Source organism: Onychomys torridus, chromosome 5 (genome assembly GCF_903995425.1).
Source record: "Onychomys torridus chromosome 5, mOncTor1.1, whole genome shotgun sequence".
Taxonomy (NCBI): domain Eukaryota; kingdom Metazoa; phylum Chordata; class Mammalia; order Rodentia; family Cricetidae; genus Onychomys; species Onychomys torridus.
Genome location: NC_050447.1, coordinates 77,907,694 through 77,926,089, shown reverse-complemented (window position 1 = coordinate 77,926,089; position 18,396 = coordinate 77,907,694). Strand labels below are relative to the sequence as shown.

General features: G+C 44.8%; 1 protein-coding gene across 2 annotated transcripts in view; it reads left to right on the top strand.

Annotated features, from left to right (window-relative positions):
• The window catches only part of Pip4k2a (phosphatidylinositol-5-phosphate 4-kinase type 2 alpha), a 165,919-nt gene extending 148,669 nt beyond the window's left edge, over positions 1-17,250 (top strand). For both annotated transcript variants that reach the window (XM_036188025.1, XM_036188024.1), the window contains 4 exons: positions 8,145-8,258; positions 13,154-13,397; positions 15,037-15,140; positions 16,669-17,250. In XM_036188025.1, the coding sequence (XP_036043918.1) occupies positions 8,145-8,258; positions 13,154-13,397; positions 15,037-15,140; positions 16,669-16,749 (543 nt within the window). In that variant the 3' untranslated portion in view covers positions 16,750-17,250. The remainder of the gene's footprint in view (positions 1-8,144; positions 8,259-13,153; positions 13,398-15,036; positions 15,141-16,668) is intronic.
• Positions 17,251-18,396: the final 1,146 nt, after the last annotated feature.

Sequence of the window (18,396 nt, the reverse complement as noted above, 5' to 3'; positions counted from 1 at the left end):
GCTTTCAGCATTTCTTTTGAGGTCTTTCAGTGGTCCCCCATTATAATCAATACCTATCCCTATCTAGTCCTTGCAGTTATAGGCAAGATAAGGAGGTTGCCAGGTCACTGAGCGAGGTACAGAAAGCACAGCCATGTACCCTTCAGGAAATCTTTCTCCAACATGGCTTTCCACTCTGGGTGCGCTGTCAGCTTAGGGGAGATTATTGGGGACTTTCAGCTCTCCAGACAGCTAATACTTTAAACATACTCTGTGTCTTCCCTCTTCTCCCCAAGTGGAAGTTCAGTTTCCTTCTTTAGCGGTAAAAAAGAACACCCAAAGGGCAGGGCAGTTTCCCTTCAGAGCAGAAGCATCAATTATTTCACAGGCCTTATTTTTTTTTCCTGCAATTCTGGCAATCAAAACCAAGGCCTGATATATGCAAAGCAAGCACTCTATCATTGAGTTCTTCCCCTGACAGAAGAACCTGAACACAATAGCAGGATCGTCAGTCCTGTGGACTGAAAAAATAAAATAAAAGAGAGCTTGGGACCAAAGGCATCAGAGTCCAGCTTTAGGACCAAGCAAGAAAATGCTAGTGATGGAATGGGAGGCTTAGCGATAGGTCATTCATATATATAAAATTTGATTGGACCATTGGTTCTCTTGCATCAGGGTTTTGTGGAAATCTCTGGTTTTAAATGAAGCCTTTCTGGAGCTTTCTCTAGAAATATTGGCCACCAGTAGACCACACCTAAAGTCCTGCACTAAATACTCACCAAAATTATACTTGTTCTACAAAAAGCTGAAAGAGATTGATACTATCGATGGACACAGGTTCTGAGACATTATATCAGCACATGTCTAAGCACACCCCTTGGGAGACTGTGAGGAAACCCTGAGGGTATTCTGGGAAGTGGAGTTGTTCTGTGTGTGTTGTGTGTGATGCTGGAGATGAAACCCAGGGGTCTCTTGCATGCTAGGCAAGTGCTCTGTTGCTGAGTTGGATCCCCTGCTTACAAGTAGGGATCTCCAACTTTTTAATTTACTTGTAATTTTCCCTGACTGGTAAGCCTGGCATATGAAAAACAGAGGATTTCATGCAGTGAGTCTTCATGGGCATCTTCCAGATTTGGCATACATGGCAGCATTGAAGTCGCTCAGCATTTCTGACATGGAGTGCCGTGTAAAGTTGAAGTTGCCTTAGGCTGGCCTTAGGCTGGCTTGCATTCCACTGGAGAGAACTCAGCGGAGCATCGGAGGCATACACAGAGCTCTGCTGTTAGATGTGGGAAGTCCTGTGAGCCAGCTTGCTTCTAGCTAAAGTTAGGGTAGAGAGAAGATAGCTAACATATAGTATGTGGCCTGATTGGAAGACAGCCTGCTGTAGATGTGCAATTCTTACAATAGTAAGTAAAGACTGTTACTAGCGGGGCAGTGGTGGCGCACGCCTTTAATCCCAGCACTGGAGAGGCAGAGGCAGGCGGATCTCTGTGAGTTCAAGGCCAGCCTGGTCTACAAAGCAAGTTCCAGGAAAGGTGCCTCTGCCTCCCAAGTGCTGGGATTAATGGCGTGCTCCACCACCGCCCGGCAGGCTTTGGTTTTTTGAGACAGAGTTTCTCTATGTAGCCCTGGCTCCTGGGACTTGCTTTGTAGACCAGGCTTACCTCAGACTCACAGAGATCCACCTGCCTCCACCTCCCAAGTGCTGGGATTAAATGTGTGCACCACCACCACCTGGCTGTGAAAGTATTTTTAAGTAGTAAAATTTTCTTTTTTACATGTTATCTTAAGCTACTTAGAGAAAATAGCCCACAGCTAGAGTTTAACAGTTCTAAGTAACAGTATGACAGTTAAAAAATTTACCCAATTTTTTCCTTCTAATTACAGCACAATGTCATGGGTATGCTGAGGTATATTTTCTTTCCATATTTTACATATAAACAGATTCCAAAGTGAAATGATGAAACTGCCCTATCCAGATGTTGGTGACAGATGTGTCCATTCTCCTTGTTTTCATTGTGGAAGTTAGAGAATATAAGGGTCTACTAGGCCATTTCCCAAGCTAGGTACTTATGTCAACATCTGCTTCTGTGGGTGAGGAAGGTCACTACGTGTAATCTTGTGGGAAAGCACCTGTTCTCTTTGCCTCTTCTCGGTGAACTTCACCCACATTCACTAATTTGCCTTTTCATGTATCAAATTTGTGGCTTAGCTGTTTGGGGAAGCGGAACTGATTTTATTACAAATCTCTAGCATCTCTTGTTACCCATAATTGAGACCATACATGTGATGTTATTTCATCACACTGCTTTTATCCTGTCTCCAGCACAAGGGTCACCTACATTCTCTCCCTTACAGGAATAGTTCTGGGGAATTTCCTACTTTGTAGACAGATTATTATTATTATTTTTTTTATGATGAGCACAGAATTTTATTCTGTTTCGCAATTTTATTTTCATTTAGGTGAGCTTGGAGTAACAAGTAAATTAGGAACATAAGCAGCCCCAGGCATGGTACAATAATGACTACATGTTTTTTAAGTTGTGTGTTCAGCTTGAAGTATCCTGGTAACGTCCATCAAAGACACACCAAGTAGCCATCTTTGACACTGAGGCTTCCAGTGAAAAACACATTTAAGTAGATTACTAAGTGAGCACATCGAACAAAAATTCATGTCATTCTAAAATACAAGCCCTTTAATCACACCGTACGATGATACATATAAGCCTCTGCATTAGAACCTGCTGGTACCAAATCCTGTGTGTTTCTCACTTTCCTGTGGCTAATAGCCATTTATAGTACAGTTGCTTGTTTTTGTATAAAATATAGAATGAAAATAAAACCCAGTGTTGCTTTAGTTTGAATTCTGTATGTTTTAAAGTTACAGTTGTGACTGTGGAGACAAATTTAATTTTTTTGTGGTAATTTTTAAATTGTCATTTGAAGTCGGGCGGTGGTGGCGTACGCCTTTAATCCCAGCACTCGGGAGGCAGAGGCAGGCAGATCTCTGTGAGTTCGAGGCCAGCCTGGTCTACAGAGCGAGTTCCAGGAAAGGCACAAAGCTACACAGAGAAACCCTGTCTCAAAAAAAAAAAAAAAATTGTCATCTGAAAGAAAAGTCGATTTTTTTTTTCATTGAACACAAAAGCCCATATAATTTCTCACCGTGTAAGCCTTAAAGTGGACTGCTCATTAAACTCTGTGCAAATGACAGTAGTTGTGCATACACATGCATGTGTAATTGAAAAAATTACTTTCATTAAATTATATTGGTTAAAAAAACAACCATTGGTGAAAAAAATGCATTGGTTAAAAAAGGATTTTCCTTGTATTTTTGGTTTTATATTGTGAGATTCTGTTAAAAGGTCATACTAATTTTTTTATTTTACGTATGAAGGGGTAAGTAATATGAAACAACTTTTCAAGGCCTTGCTTTTTACCTGGTGTATGCCCGTTCCCCTGGGAAGCATGTGGCGCCTCTCACCTCCTTCCCCTGAGGCTGTCACCTTTCCCAGGTGCGTGTGGCTCACTCCACCTTGTCTCCTAAGCCATCCACCAAGGCTGTGGTCACAGCTAAAACTGAGAGTGCTGTTCTGAACATTTTAAAGTCTCAAGCATCTGGTTAAATCTCCCTTATTTAGCCACAGGGAATAAGAATTAATTAAAAACTTACCTCTACCCTGATGTGGTGCGGACTCTCTCTTTCTTTGTCTCTTATGTATCCCATCCTGACCTTGATCAATATTACTACCTAGTCTGCTCCTCCCTGGAGGAGAGCATGGACCTGCTCAGGGATTAACACTGGGCTTTCCGAGAAGCTGAACACTGTCACTGTTTGTACAAACGTTGTCCTGCCGTGGCTCCCAGCAAGTTCAGTGTTGCCAGTGAATTCACTACCTCCTGTGAGTCAGTCTGTAGCTCTCTTATACTTCGGTTATGTTTTCTGGCCACTAAGCATGGACTTTTGCCTTAGGTCAGCAAAATACCAATCACTAAGTCACTACCATGAGACACTCTCGAAGAACACCCAAACCACGGAAAAGTAACATGAGAGAAAAAAAAAATCAGCAAATTCCTGTCTTTGGCTGCATGTATAAAAGCATTACATTTCATTCCATAGATTTAATAACTATTACATAAATTTAAATAATTACTCCAAGAAGGTAACTTAGCTAATTTTTATTATAGGGCCACATTCTGTTCTTACTTGAGTTTCTGGTTGCTTTTTGTTTGTTTGTTTGTTTGTTTGTTTGTTTGTTTTTAAGATTATTAGTCAGGATTTTCTGCTGGGTAGCCTGTGCTGCAGACCTCAGGTTTTCTAGCCAGGGAGGCAGAGTGGAGGTGAACAAGTGTGTGTGGAACTGGCTGAGGCAGGGCAGTAAGAGCGACCGGGCAGTGTCACCATGACTGCCGCTGTCCAGTGTGTGCCCTGTGCCACCGTGTGCTCTGGACGATGACACTTGGCAGTACACGGAATTTGTCAGCCCTACCAACGTGATAAAGACCCTTCCTCATAAAGGGCTGCATTGTAAGTCCATGTGCAACATGTGACTAGTGACAAAAACTGAAAACAAAGGAAACCTTAAATGTGCTTTGTATTATGGATGGCCTGAGGTAAAAGAGCCTGTTCCTTTAAATCCTCAGGAAGGAAAAAAGAGGGGCGTGGAGAGAAGACAAACTCAGTGAGCTCTTGTGGGGAAGCCCTGTGCCTAGCCTGTAGTTCACACTAACCCTATTACATAGCCATTGTTACATTCCCATTCCTCAGCTTAAGAAGCAGTTCAGGGTTGACCAAGCAGCTGGACCAAGTCGTGGTTAGTGAGGCAGTGCTTAATGTGATACCTTTTAGAAGATGGCTTTGCTCAGGATTTCTCAGTGTCAGCTTTGCTGAAGAATCCATGCCTGCAAACATGACAAGCCAGTTACAGGAACCCCATGTGGCGTGCCCTGCTCCGCCCCTTCAACGTGTGTGACTCAGGAAATCCTCACACCAACCCTCTACTTGCTGCTAATCCTACTTAAAAAGAAACCAAGTCACAGGAAGAGTGTCTTGCCCCAAGACACACCACTAATGTTTAGATGAGCTGAGATCAACCTAGCAGCCAGCCCTGTCCAGCTGTGTCCAGGTCCTTATGCTTTGATCTGTATCCCCTGGATGGAGGTGGAGGTGCTGAGCGTCAACCCACGACCGGGCATCTTCCAGCATGCAAGGAAGGACTGACCACATGCTCACTCATTTTATCCAGATGCCAGATACAGACAGAGGAGTGTTGGATGGTGGGGGAGGGTCCCTCTGCGGATGCCTTTAGCCCTGCTTACCTGTTTGCCACATCTTGAATCCAGCCTTTGTCTTGTCTGCACTGAGTAGGTCTGGATGTGGGTGTATTCCTCAGCCCTGTTCTAGGGAGAGCATCTAGGGGAGGGGCATTTGCCCACCAGTATTGGACTCCTCTCCCCCAGCTGCCCTGCTGAGGACCTGCCTTTGTCTCTTGATCCTTCCAATAAGCCCTTAAGTCCTTTAACCAATCTGGTTGCCCTGTTTTGAACTCGATCCAATCTAAATACACCCTTAGTGCCTGTGAAATTCACAAGCAAGCTTAGTAATACAGTACAGGGGATCCAGAGTTTTATGAGGTAGGATTAGACTTTTCCCTGTCACATGAGGGAATTCTGGTAGAGTGAACTTGAAATGGCATTCATCTTCATTAACGTGACTTGTGATACAAACACACCTCCAGTGTGTGATTTACTGCGTCGTCTGTGGCATATCATCTCAGTCCTTAGATGTCTCGAATTCCCACAAAAACAAAACAAAAACATCTTTCCCCAGTAATTTCTTACACATAGAGATGAGTTACAGAATCAAAGTGGGGATACCTTAATCCCTCTGACACTCTCCAGATCACACTCCTAACCCCAAAGCAAAACTCCACACCAACATTCAAACTGTCCACCTGGAGATTCTCAGTCCTAGACTCCTGAGCTGGGGGGGGCGGGTGTCTGGCTGCTTCTCAGGGGCCCCATTTTTTTTTTTTTTTTTTTTTTGTATTGGAGTGGGTGTTTCCTCTTAGTACTCTCCAGGGAAGCTTGCTAAACTTTAGGGTTTGTGTTTCATTCACCTCATAACGCTATTTGGGGAGCTTGGATGATATCCCAGTGGGTGACGTACCAGCAAGCATGTGAACCCGAGTTCAGATCCCTCGTACCCATGTAAAAGCCAGGCACAGTGGTGTGCTTCTGTAACCTCTGCGCTCTATGGGGAGGTTGGGGGGGAGACAGGAGGGACCCCCATACACATGTATGTGCACATGCATACACCACACACATTCATATTCTCTCTCTCTCTCTCTCTCTCTCTCTCTCTCAGACTCCATATGTTTACAGTTCTAAGTCCAGTACAAGTGATGCTAACTGTTAATATTAATGTGCTGTCTTCTGAAGGAAGATGTTCAGGGTTTTTATTACATTGTTTGATTTACTTACATTTATTACATTATTTTTAATGTGCATGTGAAACTCCTCTTTGAGAGGCCCATACTCTTACTCTTGGGTGTGTTCTACTTCTGAGTGCCTCTATTTTTCATAACCCTTCTGCTTGAGCTTATATTAAATTATCTGTATTAATACCTCCTTCTCCCCCCAAAAAGTGGACTCTAACTCAGCATGAAAGTATATGAAAGTACATCTCACTCTAATCTTTTTTGTTGGTTTGTTTTTTTCTAGACAGGGTTTCTCTGTGTAGCCCTGGCTGTCCTGGAACTTGCTCTGTAGACCAGGTTGGCCTTGAACTCACAGAGATCCACCTACCTCTGCCTCCCAAGTACTGGGATTAAAGGCGTGCTCTGCCGCCGCCGCCCCCACCCCCACCCCCACCTCTCACTCTGATCTAGTCACCTGGATCCATTCCAGGTCCATGTTGCCTTACTTCCCACACAAGATGACAAACTCCTTTACAGCAGGAGGTTTTACCCATTCAAACACTGTCTGGGACAGTAATTCAGGAACTGCCTATTGATTAGAGCCCTTGAATTTCTGAGACTTGCCAAACCTTCTTTATTATGGAGAATTATATTGATGTCACAAAATGTCAGTCACAAAATGGCCAAAATGTCCTCTTCTCAAAGTGAAGCAAAATCGGCAAAGCAAGTAATGTAGTAATTTAGAAATGCATGATACACATATAGACGTATGCATCTGTATTGGTCGATGTAGGTCTGCATACATTTATACTCTTTATAAAGTGGGAGGGAGACATGTACCATCCAGACATTTGAAGGGTAAGAAATGTCTGAAAAAGGACCGTTCAGGGCTCAGCCTTAGGCCAAAAAGGGCAGTGTATTACATTGGATTCCTTGCAGCTGAAAGAAATAAGCTATGGTTAGCAGAAAGGAATTGGGGTGGAGGAGGTGGTTTGGCCATTGAACTTTCCCAGAGTGCAGATTGCATGAAGTACAATCCTTATAATCTTAAAACTGGATGCCTGTGTTCTGTATGCCTCAGCACAGGGTACCACTTTTTCTCTGCTGTAACCCACACTTGGAGTTTCTCCAGCCCTCTTGCATTGGTGAACAGACATGCATTACCCACCTGCTCGTTCTCCTGGTTACTTGTAAAGGGTAAAATTTCTCAGCTTAATCCACTGCCTGTTACAAGAGTATTTCTTTGGAGTTATCTAGTGGGAAGTCGCCTCCTGGTGCAGTGGAGCATAACAAGGCTTTGAGGAACAACTACCAAGCCTCAGGTTGCATGCACACAGCTGATGGAGGGGCATTTGTGAGACAAGAGAACATGCTGTTTGTAACCAGCATTCAGTTTAGGCTACCCAAGAGTGTCAGAGGATGGTGTTGGATTGTACAGTAGAGGGTTCCTGATAGGTTACTCCAAGAATATATGTTCAATACTTGGAGAATTTCTTGTAAGATGGTGAACCAAAGAAAGCCATTAGGTTCTTTCCTATGAAAATCATGAAGTGTCACAGATGGGGAGTGTACCAGACCCTGACTCCCAGCGGGAATGCTTCCAGTGGTCACAGCCCACTGGTTCCCCTGATGGTATCAAGCCATGGTACACTTCGTTGCCCTTGCCTAGGTGTCTAGGTTGGAGAGGACACATGGCTTTTAGGCTTTATTCAAGTCCTTCCTCCTCCTTCTCATTTGTTCCAGGCCAAAGAACTGCCAACTTTAAAGGACAATGACTTCATTAATGAGGGCCAAAAGATTTATATTGATGACAACAGCAAAAAGGTATTCCTGGAAAAACTGAAGAAGGACGTTGAGGTAAGAAAACCAAAGAGGAAGGATCCGCCACTGTATCCCCATCAACTCTGCTGCCTTTGGGGGGCTTTGAAGCCATCTTTTCAGATCTGTACTGAAGGCAGAAATGTGTGTATTCTATATTAGCCATGGCTCACAAGTACTCTATCTATTCCATAGATAGACCCGGTCTTGCGGGGTCTGGTTTTAAGATGAAGTGTGTGGAATCAGAATGACAAAACCCAGAAACCCTGCTGTCCCCTGCCTATGGTAGTGAAGATGGCCTCCCCACAGCAGCCAGCATAGGAAGTGCAGGGATATTGGCGTCGCTCCAACACCAGAGCACGTCAGACAGAAACACTGGTGACTCGGAGTCGGACACCCTTCCCTCTGAATCATGGCTCCATGTTGGTATCCACAGCCTCACCTCAGTTCACTATTTCTACCAGCTGTGCTGACACCATGAGGCCCAAGAGGCAGCCTTGCCATGCCAAGGGACAGCATGGAGCAGTTTGGGTACATGGCCCTCAGTGAGGGTGGCAAGAAGTAGGACTCATTGTTCCAGTGAGCTTTTAGCTTATTATGAAAGAGGTTTGTTCTTAATGCTGTTTTCTTTAGGAATATATTTATATAAACTTCTTATCATTTTGGTTAGCTTTCCTGTTTGGCCTCCTTCATTCTTTTAGAAGTAAATGGGGGAGGGGTTTATTTTCTTATAATTTGTCGAGTTACAAGACAGTATAATGAGAATTGTAATGTAGACAGTTGCTCACTAGGTTTCTCTTGGCAGTTACTTTTATTCATGCATATGTCCTTTTTACTCTGAAATGCTGTTCCCTACATACTAAGATCCACTACTTGGAGAATGGCTTTGAGGAAAGGTTTTTCTTCCTTATGTCATTAAACAAAAACAGTTTGAATGACTGCCACCACAGATGAGTACCATGCGTTTGATCCCTCACGGAGGTGGAGCAGTGGCTGAGCGTGAGCCTTCATCTTCTAACAGCTCTTTTCTCTGCAAGACCCTCAGGCCGACCAGGTCATTCTTAGTTACCTTTATTTGGGTCATCTCACTACATCTTCTCCTATTGTGTTAACCTCCGTGGTAGACATATGTAGCTACTTGCAGAGTGAGTAGTTTAGTTTTGTGTAAGAAAGGTGTTTGCTTTTCTCTCTGTTCTCATTTTTCTGCCATCTTTTATAATAAACAATTCATTTTTCTTGGCTGTCAGTACTTGCTTTAAAAACATGTCATTTAAGGATTTCCTCTTTACTTGAGAATCAACTTCATCTACCTGAGAATTAAGAACTGTAGCCTAGAGGAAACACTTTTCTCTTTAGGACACTTCCTAGTCACAAAATCTCTGATCCTGAGAATAATATTGTTTTAGTAATTATGGTAAGTAGCCCTTAGGGTGATCTATGGCCTGCCCCCAAATCTTGTTTTCTGTTTTCTTTCCCTTGGCTGCACCTAACTGAGGTAGTAAACCTCTAGGAAGTATGTAACCTGGGCAGTTCAGGCTTAAGGTCAGATTCTGTGAGGATGCTCAGTGCCTTCCTTGTCTCTATTAATAATGTGGTTGATTGAAGGGTTAGACAGTTAATCCTGTATATGTGGCAGCAGCGGAGCCAGAACATAAAGTGTTCATTTATCTGAAATGTTTCCCAATGGCTGGTCACAGTGCCTTTACTTCTGAAACCGGGCAGAAGTGTCATTCAATTTTCAGGCAGGTAATTATAGTGAAGCAACTCGACATCTGCCCTTGATAACGAGACTAGCATTTAATCTGGTTTATTTTTTTTTCATGAGTTCCGTGTTTTCTAATTTCAGCAACTGGGATCTAGATAGCTTTCATGTATACATTGAGTACATATTTGTAAACCCTTTCCTGAAAGGAAAAAAAAAAGAATCTTGGAAAGATGAAACTCCCTTTTGTTTTCTTCTTGCTTCTTGTCAACTCTGATTCTGACAGGAAATCAGTGGCACTGAGGCCCACTACGTCACACAGCTTAAATCTGTCTGGAGTACACCTTTCTGCTTCCTGTGTCATGGGCCCACAGCTGTGGCGATGCATGAAGGCTTTGGGAGGCGGGGTGAAAAGCATCCACGAGTGTGTAGTCCTTCCCATAGTTACCTTTTTCAGCCATAAACACTTTCGTCTGCTCGGGTGCTGTACTAGCCTCCTTTGACCAGTGGGGAAGTTGAGTCCAGGGTGCTGACAGACAGCTGCTGGCATCAGACCATGATGTAGTTACTCAGAGTCCTCACTCCTAACTACACGGACGTGAAATGTCAACTGGAAATATCAGAGCACAGCTGAGACTCGGTGTTCTGAAAAGACTCTAAAGGAGGACAACTACAGTTTTTATTTTAATGCAGTTTTTTATTCATTTTTTCTGAGAATTTTATGAGGACTGCAGTTTTTAACAATGTGGTCAAATGTTGGACAGTCTGATTGGAATTGGAATTCACATCTCATCGAGTCGGGAGGTGGGTCTGAGGAAGAAAGGATGTTCATGCAGGACTGCAGAGAGTAGTGTAGCCTGTTTCTTGACCACGTGGCCTGCTAGAAGAGCTGGTCTCAGATCTCATAAAAATCATGAGGAAGGCACTGGTTCCAGGAGTTACCACAGGCTGAGAGGGGGAGTCCATGATGGACTATGTGCTTGGCATGTACAAGGCTCTGGGTTCAAAACCCAGCACCAAAAAGAAAATTAAAATACATGACATGTGGTTCCAACATTCTGAGGCAGTTTCCTCTCATTTCAGGCTAGTTCAGAGCTAGGGTTTTTCCACCCCACCCCCAACTGCAAGGCTGGCTTCTGAGACTGGTATCTATTATGTCGAAGTCAAGGTACCTCCTAGGAGCCTAAGCTGCTGTAGGGGGAAAGCCCTGGGAGTGGGCTGTGTGGCTTAGTCCAACAATGAAGACTGGCTAATGGGGAGAACCAGGGAGTGCCCAGGTAGCTTCCAGCAGAGCTCCCAGGAGCCTTCTGGAAAGCACCTGGAAACCCAGCATACTCCTAGCAGATAAATATCATGCTGTCTGTCACCAATAAGTAAAAGCCTGTATGTCCCTTCCAACCAGTAAGTGAATGATACCACCGCTCTGGGGAGTACCACATTTCCCTCTGTACGCAGTCAATGCTCTGCTTCCCACGAGGTCCCAGGGGTTCTGCCCCTCCCTGCTCCTTTCCAGACAAGGCTACAGTGTCTGGTGAGGCAAGACCCAGCTGTAGGTCTGTCTGGTCTCTCCCATCTGTCAAGTTCTTTGACTTTCCATGTTCTTTCTTCTCCCTTTCATTTTCTTAGTTAATCCGACACACACAAATACATGACGTGCAATGTGCTCATGGATCCACCGAAGTGTGGATGGCTCAACCGAGAGCTGACTGTGCAGCCCATCTGCTGGCTGGCTCTGCACAGAGTCCAGGCTGCAAGAGGTGGATGGCCACAACTCCTTGAGAACTTGCCATCACTCTTGCTGTGACGGAGAGCATTGGCTAGATTACAGGAAGTGTACTTCCACACACAAAGGGCACGCCTGTGACATGGTAGGTCAGAAGGTTCTGGATGAAAGTGAAATGGAGCCAGTCTACACAATTTAAGTGGGAAGATGGATATGAGTCGAGAGGACAGTGTATGGGAAGGTTCCTGACTCGCTAGCTCTTGTCTCCCACTAACTTTACTGCAAATCACTTTGGTGGGCAAGCGGAATGAGCTGGACAGTAACACCAAAGCTCTGTGGGTAAAGGAGAGTCCCAACAAGAAATCATAGTGTGAGTCCACAGGTAGAAAGAGAAGACAGGCTGGGGACCAGGGCTCCATTGTGGGACTGGTGCCTGTGAATGCAGGAAATCAAAGACATACCTACTCCTTCCCCCACACATCCTTTTAAGCTTCTTATTTGTTTGTTTATTTATTTGAGGTGGGGTCTCATTCTGTAGTATTGGCTCGCCTGGAGCTCAGTATGTAGACCAGGCTAGCCCCAAACTCATAGCCATCTACCTGCCTCTGCCTCTTGAGTGTGGGGATTAAGGTGTGTACCACCCACCATGCCTGGCTTAACTCATGTATTTATTTTAAAAATATAGTTCAAAGTGCACAGACTCATAACTTAGACCCCTGCCCTTTTTTTTTTTTTTTTTTTTTTTTTTTTTTAACAAGCCTTGTGCTGCTAGGCCTCTGGTTTTTTTTCTTTTTACCTCTCACAAGATCCAATCTAATCTGATTCCTTTACAAATACATGTATTTTAATTTTCTTTTTGGTGCTGGGTTTTGAACCCAGGGCCTTGTACATGCCAAGCACATAGTCCATCATGGACTCCCCCTCTCAGCCTGTGGTAACTCCTGGAACCAGTGCCTTCCTCGTGATTTTTATGAGATCTGAGACCAGCTCTTCTAGCAGGCCACGTGGTCAAGAAACAGGCTACACTACTCTCTGCAGTCCTGCATGAACATCCTTTCTTCCTCAGACCCACCTCCCGACTCGATGAGATGTGAATTCCAATTCCAATCAGACTGTCCAACATTTGACCACATTGTTAAAAACTGCAGTCCTCATAAAATTCTCAGAAAAAATGAATAAAAAACTGCATTAAAATAAAAACTGTAGTTGTCCTCCTTTAGAGTCTTTTCAGAACACCGAGTCTCAGCTGTGCTCTGATATTTCCAGTTGACATTTCACGTCCGTGTAGTTAGGAGTGAGGACTCTAACTACATCATGGTCTCATGCCAGCAGCTGTCTGTCAGCACCCTGGACTCAACTTCCCCACTGGTCAAAGGAGGCTAGTACAGCACCCGAGCAGACTCTCACCATTTGCCTTCCGGAGCCTCCCCAGTGTGTGTTCTTCTGATCCTAACGCTTTGAATCTTAGCGGTCGTTAAGTTGTAACTGACCTGTCCCCTCCCGCTCCAGTTCCTTACACAGTTAAAACTCATGGACTACAGCCTCCTGGTGGGAATCCACGATGTGGAGCGAGCAGAGCAGGAGGAAGTGGAGTATGAGGAGAACGACGGGGAAGAGGAAGCGGAGAGCGATGGCACCCACCCAATCGGGACCCCACCCGACAGTCCTGGAAATACACTCAACAGCTCGCCACCCTTGGCTCCTGGCGAGTTTGATCCAAACATTGATGTTTATGCAATTAAATGCCATGAAAGTAAGCTCAGCGCTATTGGCTCTTTCTGCCTATAAAGTGGTTTGATTTTTGCACCATGATCTAGCAGCGTTTCTGACCCTAGTTTCAAGGGTGCTGCCATGCAGGACTCCTTCTACTGAGTCAAGGGTATTGACATCGGGCAGTCCTGTGTGTTTAAAGGGAACAGTAGTTCCTGGTGTTAAAGGATGGAAGGAAGTTACAAGCCGTTTTTTGTTGTTTTGTTTTGTGAGACAGGGTTTCTCTGTGTTGCCCTGGCTGTCCTAGAACTCACTCTGTAAACTAGGCTGGCTCAAACTCACGGAGATCCTCCTGCCTCTGCCTCCCAAGTGCTGGGATTAAAGGCTTACACCTCTAACCACCTGACCTACCATTTTTTATATAGAACACACATACACATTTGTAGGTAATGTATATGACAGATATGTCCAGTGTATTCTGACAGGTATCTACAGCATTTATAGATCACAGTGTTATATCTCAGTGTCAAAAGGTTAGATACCCCAAATTATGTAAGCAATTTTTTCTTGCCAGGCTCAGTGGCATAGGCTGATAACCTCATCTATCCCAGAGGCCAAGACGGGAGGATCAGAAGTTCAAAGCCTACCTGAAGAATTTAGCAAGAGCCCCCCTCACAATGAAAGATGGGCTGTGGCTGTAGCTCACCAGTGAAGCACCTGTCTGGCAGGTGTGAGGCCTTGGGGTCAAACCCCAGGACATAGGCTAGAAAACCCAGCTTGGCTGTCTTTTAAATAGCGCCAGTATGTCACAGATCTGTCCTGAGGGAGGCAAATATGTGCAGCACACTGTGCCCCTCAGGTGGCCTTCTTGTAGAGCTCACTTATCACCACATAGCCTGCCTTTTCAGGGCTGGAGAGGCAGGCCCTGGTGCACACAGTGAGAGTCACAGTCCCTTCTGCTGTCCCCATGGTGGGAGCTGTGACCCTCCAGAGAGTCAGACCCATCTCCACCCTCAGGGTCTAGGTGTTTGGTTGTTGGCTTTCTACATTAGCTACATGTCCATGGCAAAAATTATTTTATTGATAGGGTAAAAAAATCCCCCACTTATTTAAATAATAAAACAGGCAGTTTGTGCCATCCCCCCTTTTTTTTAACTTGGCATCTCAGCCAAGCAGGTTTGGGTTGTATTTTGTTATATTTAATTTTACCCTCCAACCGTTCCTTAAACATAAGAAGATTGGACAGAATCGAATATATTTCTTACTGTTTATAATTGAAACAATGTATTTCTGAACCTGTAGAAAGTAGATGATAATAGAAACATAAAATCCTATTCGGTTCTGATATTCTATCCGAGGAGAAATTTGCTCGGTGTCTGGTGGTAGAAAGGGATTAGTAGGCATAATTAATCCCACTTGTTTTACCTGTAAGAATAGCATGTTTCTTTAGCCAGCCAGTTGCCGTCTATCATTAAAGGAACGCAGGTCAGGAAATGGAATGAAAGCCCGCAGATGGCAGCCTTCCTGCCCTGCTCTGGCTTCCCGGTGCCGGGTTTGTTTTGGTGGGGAGCCAGCCGGGATGTGGTTTCTGCATTCCTTCACCGCATCTCCCTCCCTGAGGAACTTGTGTTTTGGGGCGTGTTGTCACATGTCCCACAGCCTCTGCTCTCCTCCCTTTCCAGACTCGCCTAGAAAAGAGGTGTACTTCATGGCAATTATTGACATTCTCACTCATTACGATGCAAAAAAGAAAGCTGCCCACGCTGCCAAAACCGTTAAACATGGCGTGAGTACTGGCTCCTCCCCCCCCTTCGCCCACGGGACCCTGGCACTGTCCGTGGCATGGAAACACTTCTTTGCCCTTCTGCCTAGCTGTTCTCAGTTCTGTGGTGATGATTGTCTGGGGGTGAGGTGTCAACACAGCCACGTAACACTAGCCACGTCCGGGCTCTCCCCCGGCCTAGACTCAGCCTTCCACACGGGAGTTTCTAGCTCTGTGCGCCAGTAGATTCTTCCATGTCTGAAAAGCACCCCAAAGATGAACATTCTTTTCATAGGAAATGGTCCAGCCTGAAGCAGGGTGCCCCCACACGTGCAGGATTGTATCTCTTTTCTCACGATAATTTTTTTTTTCTGCTACAGAGATCATCGGAGCCTAAGATCATCATTTATATCTACCCTCCTCATTTACATGCATGCCCCAAATCCTCACTGCTCCAGGAATATCATGGAATCTCCATGAAAAGCCTGTCGGGGAGATTCCGTTGTGTTTCTCCCTCTCCCCCTTTTTTAGAAAACTACTTCAGTGGACTTTTGCACCAAAACGTTTTTTTTTTTTTTTTTCCACATAGGGCTATCGAAGGCCATTAGTGTGTGAGCGTGTAATGTAATTTGAGCGTTTCCCACTCACACTCCACTACCTCTTCCTCAGTGCATCCTTCCTGTTTTTCTGTTTTTCAATGGAGAAACTGAGGGTGACAGCCCCAGGAATTACTTCCAGAAGTTTGACATAGTAGTTCATACCTGTCATCCCAGCACGTGGATGGCTGAGGCAGGAAGATTGAGGGTACCCAAGGCTACATAGGGAGACACTATTTTAATCTAAGCAAAGTGGAGTATGTGGAAGGGTTTTGATAGAAAGGCAAAGTCTCAAATGTGACTAGTTTGATGTTTAAGATCGATTTCTTTTCATTTGGTGGGTATGCGTGTTTTGCCTGCATGTAGATCTGTGTATACCACATGCATTCATGGTACCTGCAGACACCAGAAGAGAGTGTTGGATCCCACAGAGCTGGAGTTACAGAGAGTTGTGAGCTGCCATGTGGTGCTGGGAATAAAACCTGGGTCCTCCAGGAGAGCAGCCAGTGCTCCTAATCGCCCAGCCGTCTCCCCAGCCCGTTTGTGGTGGTGGTGGTGGTTTTCCTTTCTTTCAACATTGCAGCAGTCACAGGTCTGTCTGTGTTAGTAGTCTGTGGTGCTTCGCCAGACTGCCCATTTTCACTCACAGATTTCCTAAGAACTTTGATTTGCTTGTCCAAATGGCTAACATACGTGTGAGTAGCAGTTTAAAAACGTAGGCTGCTTAGCTGTGTTCTTAGCTTTAGGGTCGAGGTGTGGCTGGTGGGAAGGTGATTGTCGAGCATGTCCAAGGCCTTGGGTCCAATCTCCAGCACCCGCCCTCCAATTTATTTGTTCATTTATTTATGACTTAGCTTGATGTTCAGCTGCATTTGGAAAGAGCTGTAGATACGGAATGGTAATTTGGGGGAGATAATGAGCATCTCATCAATATATGTTCTCTTTACAACCACTAGGCTGGAGCTGAGATCTCAACCGTGAATCCAGAACAGTATTCAAAGCGCTTTTTGGACTTTATTGGGCACATCTTGACGTAACCTCCTGCACAGCCCCAGATGGACGTGAGCACAGGAAGGCTGGTGGTGGCATTGGTGTAGGAAAATTAAAACCAAACTCGATGAAGCACTCACCTTGCAGGAAGCAAACCTTCTTGTTTACATCTTCAAGCCGAGATGACTGAATTGGGGAGGGGGGGAGCCTACTCGCTTTAACAGCTACCTGATATTTCCCAGCATCGTTCTAGCTATTTTTGACTCTGTGTGTGCGCGCCGGCGTGTGCACACACGCTCTAGCGCACATTTTAAAATAATGAATTAATATTAATTAATTAAAACCGATCAGCTTGGGTCAGAGCTTGTAACAACCCAATCCCTCTGAGTCCAGCTGTGGCTGAATGAATGGATGAAGGGGCAGCACACGGGGGCAGGGAAAAGAGGAAACGCGTGTCCGTGCAGCGCCATGCCAGTACCACAAGATAAACTGTAGATCAGTTTCTTTTCTGAGTTGAAAGATGTGAGTGTGTTCATGGTGATGATGATGATGATGATGATGATGATGATGATGATGATGACTGAAAGAAGGAAAATTTTACTTCAGATGTTACACTCCTGGTCCACACAAAGACGACTCCTGAGCCTAAGCCCACAGCCCCAGGCGGAAGAATGCTAGTATTTCCCTGTGTATTGGGTCATGGTTCTGCCCTAACAATGTCAGCACCCCCAGGGATCCCAGGCTGAGCCCCTCATCTTCTAAGAGTCTGATGCCAAGAGCCTGTCTACAATTTCACCTCCGTAAACGCTTCCAGGAAGACCGTAAACGCTTCCAGGAAGACGGCTTGCTGCTCTTTCCTCGCCTGGAGATTCTCACTGTTACACCCTTGTGTTGAGCTGCAGAAATGAATTCTGCCAAACAGATGTAGAACTTCCCTGAAAGGTGCATAGTTTGGGGCAATAGCAGCTACACCTCCCACTGCAGAAAAGTGAGCAAGGGGTTAAAACCCTCCTGTAACCGAAGGCAATTCCCAATTAATGAAGTTTATGTCCGACCGTTGTCTAAAGAGTGGAGTTTCGTTATGGATTATCCCCTCTAACTGAAACCCTCGGTTTTACTGTTTACATGGTTAGAAAAACAGGGATATTTTTGAATCTAAAAATTTAATATACAGCATGTGATTTTTGAGGTTTACATGTAAAGCCATTGTGCAGTGTAGGGAACTTGTCTGTTGTGTTTTGAGGTGTGTCTTGCAGTTGTGTTTTTGAGTGAGTGTTTTGTTCAAAGTACCTAGTAGACAGGCTTTCACATAAAAGCAAAAGGATTTTGTTCCTCAAGATGTGTATTTATCAACCTAATGTTTATATATATGATTAAACCCAAAATCTGGTTATGTAAGTCCCGTGCCCTAAACTGCTGCCTGTGTTTAACCAAGTTAAAACCTTCCCAGCACCAATCGCGGATCCACCAACCTCCCTGTGTTCCTGAAAGGCCTCAAGTTACAGAAGGCGCCACTTGCTTAGAGGACTCTCAGCTTCCATGCTGTGCTGAAGCCGTGCCTTTAAACCCCCGTTTAATAGTGTGAGGTGGTTTTTGTGGGCAGTTTTGGAAAGGGAAAAAAAAATCCACCTTTCAATAATTACTTAGAAGTGAACAAGCCCCCTGGCAGGCTGCCTTCCCAGTCTCTTCAGTTC